We start from the raw sequence: 13372 nt of genomic DNA, 5'->3' as shown, positions 1-13372 counted from the left end.
TAGTAGTTTGTTGCTGTTGTATATCTCTGCAGTATTTGAGGCAGGAAAGAACGTTGCATAATACGAGTGGAAGACTCAAACACCAAACAAATGAAGTTCTGTAAAAAGTAGTTGATCAGCCTCTTATGCAACTGAAACTACTCCTGTTATACAACATACCCAAATACACACACGAACGCAGTGCGCAAGTAGCGAGACCCTAGGGTCACGTGGTATGCGCAAACAGACCGTTGTATAACATGGCCACGTGACCGAGAGCTGCCGACACTCTGTGCAGGTGAAGCCGTTCATTCAGTACCCGGCACGGCGTCTGGCGTCCACACTCCACCAGGTAGGTCACTAACGGTGAGTAGTATTCTATATACATTCATCACGCGTTGTGCAGCACGAGCAAGTGCAACCTCTGCAGCTTTGCGGACGATTGTCGGCTGTGCTTCCTTTGGTTCCCCGTTATAACGCGGTCAACAGTCGCCTTGACGGACACCAATAAGACAAGGACACTATTCAGAATATACACCTATTGTACACACACATGATTTAATGACATCGTACATATTAACAATAAAACGTATAAGTTACCCATCATCACATTGTGCTAAAAGTATTTTCCATAAACCTATACGCCAGAGATAGTCCAAAGCTTTTTTAATGATACCACAATACATTTTTTCTTTCTATTTGTTAGAAAATCAATAATTGCATACATGGTAAAATGATGATTTTTTGTGGAATAGTCATGTTGCTTGTGATTCTGACAGAATGTTATTACTTTCAACATAATCATTAACCTTTTTATTCAGCACTGGGGTAATCAATTTTCCGAGGCAACTTATAAGACTTATGGGCCGAAAGTTTCCAGGGCCATCTGTACGTCCTTTAGGTTTGTAAATCGGACGAATAATTCCGTGTTACTAGTGTTCGGGAAACATCCTAGTAGAAATATAACATAAAATAGTCTGGCATACAAGGGTAAAAATGTTGGCACTGAAGGTTTAATATATTCATTGATATGTTATCCTGGCCACATTCCTTGTTATTCTTTTGTACTTTGGTGGCGCGTACAATTTCTTCTTCAGTGTTTGACATATCATTACAATTTTTGACGTCAAAATTAATATTAAGATCAGTCGGATCATCAGGGGTAGAGACACAAAGGGCGGTATCTATTACAGTAAACTACGGTTATAACGAACTCAAAGGGACTACTAATTTTAGTTCGTTATAACCGTAATTCGTTATAAGCATATATACAGCATAACTACAGCATATAGTCGGGACTAAAAAGTTAGTTCGTTATATCCGTTAGTTCGTTATAAGCGTGTTCGTTATAACCGTAGTTTACTGTATATGTTGCCGATAAAACACTGTTCACTGTCTGTTTGATCCTTTTTAGAACTTTCCTGCACAAATTTCAAAACAAAAATTATACACATTGAATGTATTTCAAAATCGGTATCATTAGTATGGTGGGAAATTGTGATAAAAAAAATTATAAACATATATTTCTTTAGAGTGATCCTAACATTATATAATTCATTCCATGTGTCAAGTATCCAAGCGGAGGGTCATTGTCACTCCCTGCATGTATACCTCGAATTAAATACAAAGCGAGGTAAAATGGGGTTTACCGACGTTATATGTGTGTATGTTTGTGTGTGGCTGCTGTTTAATTGTGTGCTTTATGGTGCTAGCACACTGAAATACCATGCCGCAGTTTAATATGGATACCCCACTCAGACAGAGTATGCTGACTCAGAGCCGACCAGCCCGTATTTGATGCTCCAAAATGCCGAGCCAGGCAGGGTAACAACAAGTACCATTTTAACGTATAATGGTATGACGCGGGCGGTAAACGAAACACCGACCTTCCGATATGTGGCGAGATCCTCTATCCACTAAACCACGGAGGCGGTCTGAATAATACAAAGTGAAAGAGTCACTCTAATAACATCTAGGAAACAATTGTTAAAGTTTATGCCTGTTGCCATTAGGGGTTGGGATAGCCCAGTTGGCTAAGTTATGGAGCCCTTTCTTGGTGCACCCGCACTATATTTAGGCTTGAGTGCTATCGACGGACAATAACACAACTGCATCTCTGCAGAGTAGCAGCTGCATTAAAAATAGAAAATGTGTTTACCTATCAAGATGAACGAAAAACAAATATGTATTCCATGCGAAGATTTGGTAGAGCAACGATGTGTAGTGAAAATCATAATTATGGTTTTAAATCTTTATTACTTTTGTGTGTGGACTAAATTGGATCAGGTGATAAGACTTGTCCTGAGAAAATATATGCTGGGTTTTTTTTGTACGGCTCCCGCATGGCAGGCGGTAACATTCCCCAACCCTTCTCTATCTCACACGCACGCACACACGCACACACACACGCACTAACACCCCACCCCACCCCACCCCACCCCCCTCTCCCTCTCTCTCTCTCTCTCTCTCTCTCTCTCTCTCTCTCTCTCTCTCTCTCTGAGTATATTTTGATCCAGTTTCATACAGGCCGCCATTATGTAAGAAAACGTAGAACTGGAATATACAACATGCATCTTACATCTAGAAATAATTATATTTCCAACTAAAGCACTAAAAAGATTTGGATAGATGTTCTGCGTTGATTAAACACCATTAGACATATATAAAAAAAACTTATATAAAAGACATAGCATGTGTTGGAAAATAATTAAAATACAACACCCTGTGAAAACACAATGGGCGATTTCTTACAGAACGTGAATCTTCAGGAATAACGAGGATGAACCTTTCAAGATCGCTTCTGATAGTATGAACACGAGGTAATGGTTACAGATTTCGCGCACCACTGATTAACCACGGTGTTCATGTCCGGTGTGTCACATGGTGTTCAGGTTTTATATCAGTACGCTCCACTGATAATGCGGTGTAACGAGGAGGGTTAACGAACGGCGCGACAGGGGATTTGATGAGCGCGAGGGAGGGAGTCTGCGTGTGAGTGAAGACTAGAAACTCAGGAATGATTGGTGTGGTTGGTAGTTGTTGCCGAAGGAATGTGTTTCCCACGACAATTAGGGGGCAAAATTAGAAGGAAATATCATTTTAACAATAATCAAAAGGCAACATCTAGTCCTGCACCATGACCGTGGACAATATTAATTTTATGTAAAAAAATTAACCTAGAAACGCATACAACAGAAAGTCTAGCCAGCTCAAGCTAGCTCTATTCCACACTGAAATCAGCATAGGGAAAAAATGATTATTTTTAGAGCCAAGAAGGATATTGTGTAATATATGATTTCAGAGACTAAATGTTAGTCTAGGCAACATCTAAAGCAACATTTTGGGTTTTTTTAAGTCAGAAGAGCATCTCACGCACGGACGCACGTACCCACACACGCACACACACACACACACACACACACACACACACACACATATAATATACACAGTCCCTGCTTACAATTAACAGTTTGATTACAGTACAGTAAACTACGGTTATAACGAACTCAAAGGGACTACTAATATTAGTTCGTTATAACCGTAGTTCGTTATAAGTACATTACAGCATGACTACAGCAAGTAGTCGGGACCAAAAAGTGAGTTCGTTATATCCGTCAGTTCGTTATAAGCGTGTTCGTTATAACCGTAGTTTACTGTATAACGGACGAGCTGTATTGGTATGTTCCTTAGGAACCCCTTGGGATTAAGGGCAGAATTGGTCAACAGTACCTAAAACCTTCCACGAGGTCGACGGCATAGTGGTTGTTATAATGTGCGGCCTGCTTGAGATTTTTAGACGTATTCCATTGCCGTGGATCTTTCTTTAGGGCCTTGTGTACAGGCCGCCGTTATGAAACTGGAACCCTGTTGCATGTCCACGACAGTAACCAAGCTTTAGTAGCTCATTCTGTTTTCGGGGTTCATATAATTTGTAATTGACTAAAATATGGAGACCGTCTCTGTATGATTTCAGGACAGAATGGAAGCAGTGATCTTAGTGTTGTCCATCTTCATCTCGCTGTCGGGATGTCACGTGACCCGTGTAGAAGAATTTCATCAACACGCAGATGTCAAGCAGGTAATCTATTCCGCCTGAGATTAAATAATCGAGTCTGGACCAGAGAGTCCAGTGATTGACATCATGAGTTTGGTTTTCCATATTAACGAAGTCTGAAATATCGAGGTTGAACTTATACAGAGATCATTACCCGATTCGTTAATCAGGATTGTTTTAAAACAAGATGTTTTCCCTGAGAACGGCCCCTCCGGTTTAACAGGGTTCAACTTTGTTTTTGTTAGGTGCCACGTTTTGTTGTGTTATGTTTGTATTTGTGATGATACGTAAGGAGTTGACTTCGTTAGTTCCTTTTCAGCTGTAAAATGGCTGTGATAGACAACCCCAGATACGGCTGAGTTGCCTGAACCATTTGGGTTTGTCATGTCATCATGTACACCCGCATTAGGAATTCGTCACTTCTCGCCTCTTTCCGTAACCCACTCGCTATTCGGATTGTCACGGAATGACACGAGTTGATCACGAGTGCATCATCATGCAACCCAACCACTTTTGCGATGTTGACCGCGACATATCAGACTGTTCAGCTCGTGTGAAAGATCGTCATACATCGGGATGAGTTCGTGATAGACTCGCACTTAGCTCCGTTTGTGTTCGTGATACGAGATCGAGGTTGGTTAACTATGTCGGAGATATTTTGGACATGTTCAAAATATCTCCAATACTCGTGTTACATCGTGTCCTGCTCGTGTTATACTCGTGTTGTGCTCGGTATTGTTCGTAGTTAGCGTATATCGTACTACACTCGTAAAGATCTCGTGATGTATTTTGCGTGGATCGATGCTCATGATGTCAATCACTGGATTTTCTGTTCCAGACTCGATTATTTACAGATTGCCGTCATATAGCCGGACTATTGCTAAGTGCGGCGTTAAACAATAAACAAACAAGTTAACGAGTTAAATAAGTCCTCTCGTGCCGGCTCCTGCTGCAAGGTGTCGAAGAAGTCCTCACTCAAGCCTTGCGCTGGACTTGACCGCAACGTCGGTCCTTCTCTTCCCTTCGCTTACGTCTGTGGAGGGGCGGCCGGGTAGCCTAGTGGTTAAAGCGTTCGCTCGTCACGCCGAAACCCGGGTTCGATTCCCAACAGGGGTACAATGTGTGAAGCCCATTTCTGGTGTCCCCGCCGTGATATTGCTGGAATATTGCTAAAAGCGGCGTTAAACCTTACTCACTCACACATACTCGCCTGTCCTGGAAATCACCAGTCAGCTGCTGCTGTGCCATATTACAGCGATAAGCACCGTGTTGTTTATACTGCGAATTCCAATCAAACGCGACAAAAATCGGTCCTATTTCGGTTGCGGTTTAGTCGTGTTAAAGCAATAAACACGTAGAGATCGTATTAATGTCGCTGTAACCTCGTAACTACTCTTACTCAACCCTTACAAAACTAGTCTATATCGTGCCAACATCGGTATGATTTCGTAGTAATTACATCGCGCCGACATCGTGCTAAACTCGTGTTATACTCGTAGTAAGCTCATGATGTGCTCGTACGACATCGTGCCTGTGTCGTGTGTACATACATTCACATACACGTATACCCAGTACGTTGTTTCCCACATCGTGATATATCGCGGTCAACATCTCGAAAGTGGGCGGGTAGCCTGAATTTGCTCTTCGGGTCTAAGAGGACTTTCACCCTTGACTGTGATTTATTATAAGCTTCTGTGTGTCACTCCTTGAAGGGTCACTGTTATCAATGCTCTAGAGACCTTATCGCCAAATCATTGTGTTATATCACTTTTTGTGATACAGTTTGTGTACGGTTCAAAACCCGTATCGATTCTTTATACATAAGACGACGTACTCTGTATGACTGGACTTCGTGATTTTACTCTCTTAACATTACAATATGGTTTATATTAACGGTGACCCGTGAAGATCCGGGGTAGAATAGGTCTTCAGCAACCCATGCTTGCCGTAAATGGCGCCTATGCTTGTCGTAAAAGGCGACTAACGGGATCGGGTGGTCAGGCTCCCTGACTTGGTTGGTGCATGTCATCGATCCCAATTGCGTGGATCGATGCTGATGATGTCAGTCACTGGATTGTCTGGTCCAGACTTGATTATTTACAGACCGCCGTCATATAGCTGGAATACTGCTGAGTGCGGCGTTAAACAACAAACAAACAAATTATATTAACGGACATTCTCTAATTTGGTTACTCAAGTTATATTACCAGAATAGTGTCATTGTCAAAATAAAATCGATAACAAGAATGTTGCCATTGGTAACAACCCTATATTACATCGAACATGATTATTCGTTCGTTCGATAAGATATTCGGAAATGACATATTCCTCTCAAAATGAAATTCGCTAATCCAACTGACTCACTGACATTAGTTTCCGCGTGCTGCGTGTTAGACCTAGGCGGGAATCTTTTACAACAAATAATGCATTTTGAATTCAGGTAGACCCAAACAAAGTATGGTTGTTTGCTGTGGGTGGACGAAAGCGCCCGTACAACTTCTTGTAAGTATACATTTGTCCACTACGGACTTGCGTTCACGGGGAGTTTTATCTGACGATAACTGACGGTGTCATTTGAAACAGCCGCCTTCTCCCGGACATAATTGTTCCGGTTCGTTACAGTCTGACTGTTGCAGCTCTTCTCGCCTCTTGACTTGATTGACAGGTCCAATAAACGTTGTTTGATGCTACTCTCCATTGTTTGGCTAATGACTTTGTGGGCGTGTCAAATTATGTGCATAAATTAAACAATCACCTGTTTCATGTCACGCCACAGTATGTATTCCTGTGCCTGGAATGTTTATCCATCTCATCATTTATATCTGCTTTGATTTATATAATTGTCTCTGGTTAATCTATTGTAACAGAACATGTTTTGGTTGTCGAATTTAATTATAAGGATTGATGAGCAAACTGTATTATTTCGCGTAGCACATCGGTTTTTCGCTTCATACCTCAAGTCACAGTCAATCCTTAAATAATAGTTACGTAGTTGTTTGTACTTATACACTTCATGCGATCTTCACTTGTCCCCTTTGTACTATTTGCAGAGACGACCTGGGACAGCTGACGGGGTTCGATGTTGATCTTGTTAATGCAGGTAGGGGAACCATCGAACCAATCGTATATATGTTACAGTCAATGTCTATGATCGGGCAATATGTATATTGACTGAAAATTTCAGTCTGACAATATCACTCAGCCAGTTTTCTTCAAATTTTCAGCCAATATACATATTGTCTGTAAAATTAGACTGTATTTTAGACTGACTGAAAGGAATACTTAATTTAATCTCATGTTAATTTGGGTCTGTTTGCCCAGGTACCTTTCTGTATACACAAATGTTCCCTGGCCTTGCTACATGTACTGTCCTGAAGTTGTCAGATGTTGAGATGGACTGCACAATTGAAGTACTAGTATGTTGCACACACGACTGTTTAACAAGTATAACTCAGGTATAACTCAGGTATAACTCAAGCATAACTCAGGTACAACTCAGGTATAACTCAAGTTTAACTCAGGTATAACTCAAGTATAATTCAGGTATAACTCAAGTATAATTCAGGTACAACTCAGGTACAACTCAGGTATAACTCAAGTTTAACTCAGGTATAACTCAGGGATAACTCAGGTATAACTCAAGTATAACTCAGGTATAACCGCTTGTACGGGAGCGGTGCAGAGTTGCGTCCCTTAGCCAAGACATGATCTGATGTTCGCAGGTACTAACCCTGATCTGATCCAATTATGATCCTTGGTCACCATAGCCGTGCTCGTTGGTTTCACCATAATAAACATCCAGACCCGTGTCTCATTCCGTCTGCATCAGGCTGAAATGTTGTTCAATGACACATTAAACCTACACACTTCACCAATATTTCTCCGTTCCAGTCTGCACTGTAGCGGGACGGAAGTGTTCCATGGTTCTAGCTGAGTTCACGGAGTGCACCTTCACCAACAGGAACATCAACTACCCAGGGAGAGGTGGGCACCGACCTGTTCGGATTTCACTGACGTGAAGAAAATTCGACAGGAGTCATCTATATCATCTCGAGCACATTAAGCATGACATTTAAAGCAACATAAAATATGTCTGCCTTTGAATATTATATAAGATGAAGTGAATCGGTTGACCCCATCACTTCTTAAAATAATCATAAAAAAATTCCTTCGGTGTAAAATGTCCCTGATATTCTGGAAATCAATCGAGTGAAAATGTTTCAACAATATTTATGGCAAAATGTTTTCTTGAATAATAATGATGATAGTATTTTTATGTTATCTCTAAATCGCTCAGGACTGATGGCCGGATGGTTCGACGCGTGTCCTGGGTACGCCATCACCGCCGACCGCCAGAGCGGCTTCGACTTCACCTCTGCCTATCTCAGCACCGTCTCCACCTTCACTGTGGCGCCTGGAAACCCCGACGGATTCGATCCCAAGGCTGCCGACTACTCCAACTTTACACTCAGTGGGTTCTTTCAAATATATTGAGTTGTGTCATATATAATCTTTAAAAAAGTAGGGAATCTTGAAATATAAATGTTAATAATACCAACTATAATAACAAAGATAAGTGTTTACGCCAAACATCTTCTGCAAGAATGTTTATCTTTGTAAAACATAACATCAAACCACATCCTAGCACCACAATCGTGCAAAGGGTGTCATTCCTGATTTTGACACTTTCAAGTGAAGGTCGATTAATCTGTCAATCTTACTGATTTTGCTTATCATAGAGTTGTATTACTTCATTTCATTCATTGTTTGTGTGACCTGTGAAGATCCGGGGTAGAATAGGTCTTCAGCAACCCATGCTTGCTGTAAAAGCGACTCTGCTTGTCGTTCGAGGCGACTAACGGGATCGGGTGGTCCGGCTCGCTGACTTAATTGATGCATATCATCGTATCCCAGTTGCGTGGATCGATACTCATGATGGCAATCACTGTATTGTCTGGTCCAGACACGATTATTTTACAGACCGCCGTCATATAGCTGGAATATTGGTGAGTGCGGCGTTAAACAACAAACAAACAAACAAACAAACATTGTTTGTGTATGGACTAGCGTCCACGGGCTATTGTATGCTGGAAACAGGCAGAAATAAGCGTGCCGTGGCCAATACGTTCAATGTTTCACAGTCTGTGTTGACGACAGACCCTGTTCAGGGCGTCCCAGGTCAACAACAGGAGTTACAGGATCGAATGATCCGAAACCAGGCTCCACATCGGGCAAAAATGGCGAATCAAGTTGATTCAAACTTTCATCTTAAAAAATCGTCGCCATTCCGCTCATCTTCATCAATGTCAACCTGTAGTTTCATCGCTGATTTCAGTCATGGTGTGGAATGACATCACAGTGACTGAGCGAATCCAACTCCATATAGTACAAGGAAGGGTCACTGGAAAGTAATTTTTGTGAAACATGCTGACACCCTTGGTTGTCAAGTTTGCAAGGCGTGTGGGTCAACGTTTTGTGTTTAAGCGCGACAACGCCCATGCTCACCGTGCATGGACCGTCAATGGTCACCTCCAGTAGCAGAAAATCCATAGGAATGTGATGGCCAGCAACGAGCCCAAACCTTTTCCCCATTGAATACGTCTGGGACATGACAGAGAGACGTGTGCGTCATCGTCATAGGCCGTCTCAACTCCCTAAACGCGCCATTTGGAGACTCATTCGAGTGTATGAATATTTGACAAATCGTGGCGGCATTACGCACTACTGATCCAAAATCGTCAACTTTGAAATTTCCCATTTTACCCCTGTCGTCCTTCAAGATCGTTGGCGGTCAGAACATCTACTGTCATGCTTCATTGCCGGTGTTCCCAATTCGTTCATTATTATCATGCAGCTATTACCAGAAACTAATATATGTTACAAGTTTGGAAATTTTTACTTTTTTTAAGAGTATATTATACAGACCCAAAGTATAAAAATGAAGAGTGGAGCAGCCGATATGAAATTATGAAATGCACGTATATATCGTGTTTTCGTGAGCTTTTATCTTTGTTATTTACTTTTCAGAGTGTTAGGCTAGAGATAGGATACCTTAAGTTCTTTGTACAAGGGTGGTCATATGAAACTCTACACTAATTTATTCCAATGATTCCCGTCCTTTCAGATGATTGTAGAAAAATCGTTAGTTACAGTATTCGAGCAAACAACACTACAGAGGGATTGGACCTTTCCAACTATTATATTAATATGTTTAGTTTGTGTAATCATTTCCGTTTCAAGGATAGATATCTCTCTTCCAGCTCATCTGACAGGCGCCCCTACAAACGCGCAGTGTTTAAACCGTCTCAAGAAGAAGTACGACCGTATCATCGTCGCGGCCAACCTCCCCGACGCCAAGGGACTCCTGCTCAGTGACACGGTAGATTATATTATATTTATATTATTCATAAAATAAAAATATTTAAAAATAATTATATTATTCTGATATTTGAGACTAATCTAAATTTGATTTTTTATCAACAGTAATTCCAAATCAAACAAAAGGTTCTGTTCCGTTGTTACATAAAGACGCAGTTCTTGATCTCACCCAGGCAATATCCCCTGTGAAACGTAGTTCTGGATGGTAAATGTTGATTGAAACATGTTAGGAAAGTCAGGACGATATCGAAACTTTACTGCTGCCATCCGTGTAATTTTTTCGTTATATGAATGCAATGAGTTCAGTACTATTAATGTATAGCATCTAAGCATTCTCTGCTCAACTACCCTGTACCCACGCCATGAAACAAACAAAATAATCAAATAGATTGTAATAACTTCCTCCACAGACCCTCCAACAATGAAACAAACAAAAAGGGCAAAAAAAATAAAAACTTTAAATGGTAAGAAATTTACAAAAGAAAGATAAGAAAAGTACGAAAAATAAATACCATGGTCAATCTTTTCGCTTCAGGCCCAGGCACTATTTTCTCCGCGGACGAATATCACTGGTCTTGACACTCTGCCCAACATTTTCTCGTGTGACGAGGGCGGGGCCGGGGTCATGGTCAAGAAGGGGAGTGAACTCCCAAGTTGGTGGAATCCAGCGTTCCAGTCTCTCTATTTGTCTGGCGGTTACAACTCCCTGTGTACTAATGCCCAGGTCAAGTATAATTGTGAGTATACAATCAATCTCATATCACTTTATAAGGGAACTGCATTCCTCACTTAAAGTTAATAGTTTTACCAAACACCTGCTTATGGGTCATGGACAGAAAAAATAGTATTTTTTAACGGAATTTCTATGACATAATGGAGTGACTGAGTGAGTGATTATTGATTTACTACGTCGTAACGGCAATTTTGTATAGAACAAAATGGAAGATCATAAATACATATGTTGTCATTGATTATATTTAGCTTAATATAACACACACACACACACACACACACACACACACACACACACACACACACACACACACACACGGACACACACACACACACACACACAAAGCGGCGTAAAATCATACTCACTCAGTCACACACTCTTTCAGATAAGGTGAGATGCCTGCCGCCTCCTGCATCACAGCCTCAAGAGGTCTTGAAGACGGACAGCCTTAATCCCTGGTGGCGAGACATTAAGACTAGACGCAACCATTAACTCAGGAAGGACTCTTACAGATATTTGTATTTCAACACTCAACTTCTACATACAGTCAACCCTGACCAACATACGAAACATCTTTAATCCGGATGTTCCCGGTAAAAGCGTCAAAACTAGCACAATGTCCGGATTTAACGAGTCATGGTTAAGGATTGTCAGCCCATCGTATACACGTTCCAGCAGGTATATTTTAGGGGTGTTTCCGGATTTGCGGGGTCCTGAATAACGAGGTTACATTGTACACAGTTCTGCCACAGATATCTGTTTACCTGAAGTATCCATCGTAGTCCTGGACACCAGTACCTTGCTGTATTAATAGATCAGATGGTAGAGCCATTCACTGCCGTATTCGTACCAGACACTCCATGCATTGAGAAATCTCACTGGATGAAAAAAATGTTTTTTCTAGTGTTCTAATTTTAGCGTAGGTCGTAGTTTTGTAGTTATATAAGAAGAATGATGCAAGTTAATAGTAAGAATCTCCAATGTTTCTATCCTGTTTCAGTTCATCTGTAGTCCCTTGATCATTTGATTCTCACAAGTTTATATTATTTTTAGTTTCAGAATAGCTTTTGTTCTATTTTATATATATTTTATATTATAGTATATAATTCAAATAAAAATATACATGTATTACTAAAAAGGGTTTGTCGTTCTGTTTTTATTCATACATTTAATTATTCGCAACGTGATGATCATTCAAGACATATTCTGCTGACATGATCATCTAATGTGTAATGTCTCTCGTTGAGTAATACATTATACCCTCCACACGAGGTGAAATAATCGAACCTTGGCGATAGTCGTAAGTCTATGTTAAATACGGCATTTGAAGATCTGTTTGTCCAATGGACTTAGTTTAGCGGCAGCGAGAACTCAGATCTGATTTTAATGAGATTGGTCAAATGGTTTCCCGGATCAGACAGTTGGCGATTGAAATCGTGCTTACAGCGATCCACGCCGACGGAGCACGACGACACAACGTCAACCCAGTCACAATCCTGAACACCCGATCCAATAATTCGCTCTTGCGACCAGCATATGTCGCCGGGGATCCTGACGATCTCGTCAAGTAAAATCTTTCACAACATCACTCATTACAACGCACCTGGCAAATAAGTCCAGCACGTGAAACGATGTAAGGTAGACGAGCTGACGACGCACTAAGGGACGTTACTCTTATTTCTTAACGCCCGGGCTGATGTCGATCGCCCATTCAAAATGCATTGACAAGTCATATGAGCGCGGGGGTGTAATATGGGTCTGGTTATTATATCCCTTGTGATATGACCGTGACAGCGTTGCTATACCGCAAAATGCCTCATATCACTGACATATATGCTAATAATATATGATATATCATATTAGTTTACCATGGGTGGAAAAACGGATACCATTCCTTGGCCCTAAGCATATTTTAAGAAGTGTCGTTGCACACGAACACTCAACTATTCCGGCCCGATGGAAGGGAGGTAACTCTTGTATGATTTCTTAATGCCTCCCCACTTTCCAGTGTTGTTGTCTCCCTTTCACTATTACATGCCGTCGACATTACTGACTAATTCTACTTTATTAAGCGATATCTTTCTATCATGTGTTGTTAAAAACAATTCGTTAAGTATATGTGTGAATCAAACTTGTGAAACTGGTTTGCCAATTTCCAATTGATGAATAAATTATATTTACGGCCACAGCAAATTAATTATTTGTTCTTTGGAATGTTTTGTCAAGTA

General features: G+C 41.0%; 1 protein-coding gene across 2 annotated transcripts; it reads left to right on the top strand.

Annotated features, from left to right (window-relative positions):
• Positions 1-198: 198 nt before the first annotated feature.
• On the top strand, positions 199-11988 carry LOC125382015. Of its 2 annotated transcripts, none has more exons than XM_048399522.1 (9): positions 199-345; positions 3953-4057; positions 6474-6535; positions 7084-7133; positions 7925-8017; positions 8331-8504; positions 10294-10412; positions 10947-11148; positions 11530-11988. In XM_048399522.1, the coding sequence occupies exons 2-9, from the start codon at positions 3959-3961 to the stop codon at positions 11634-11636; spliced, it is 906 nt and encodes a 301-aa protein (XP_048255479.1). In that variant the 5' UTR covers positions 199-345; positions 3953-3958; the 3' UTR covers positions 11637-11988. The 2 variants fall into 2 exon arrangements, with proteins under 2 accessions (XP_048255479.1, XP_048255478.1); XM_048399521.1 differs by having other exon boundaries at positions 210-331.
• Positions 11989-13372: the final 1384 nt, after the last annotated feature.

The sequence above is a fragment of the Haliotis rufescens genome, unplaced genomic scaffold, assembly GCF_023055435.1.
Source record: "Haliotis rufescens isolate VD_foot unplaced genomic scaffold, xgHalRufe1.0.p SCAF_2, whole genome shotgun sequence".
Lineage (NCBI taxonomy): Eukaryota > Metazoa > Mollusca > Gastropoda > Lepetellida > Haliotidae > Haliotis > Haliotis rufescens.
This window is presented reverse-complemented; position numbering and strand designations above follow the sequence as displayed.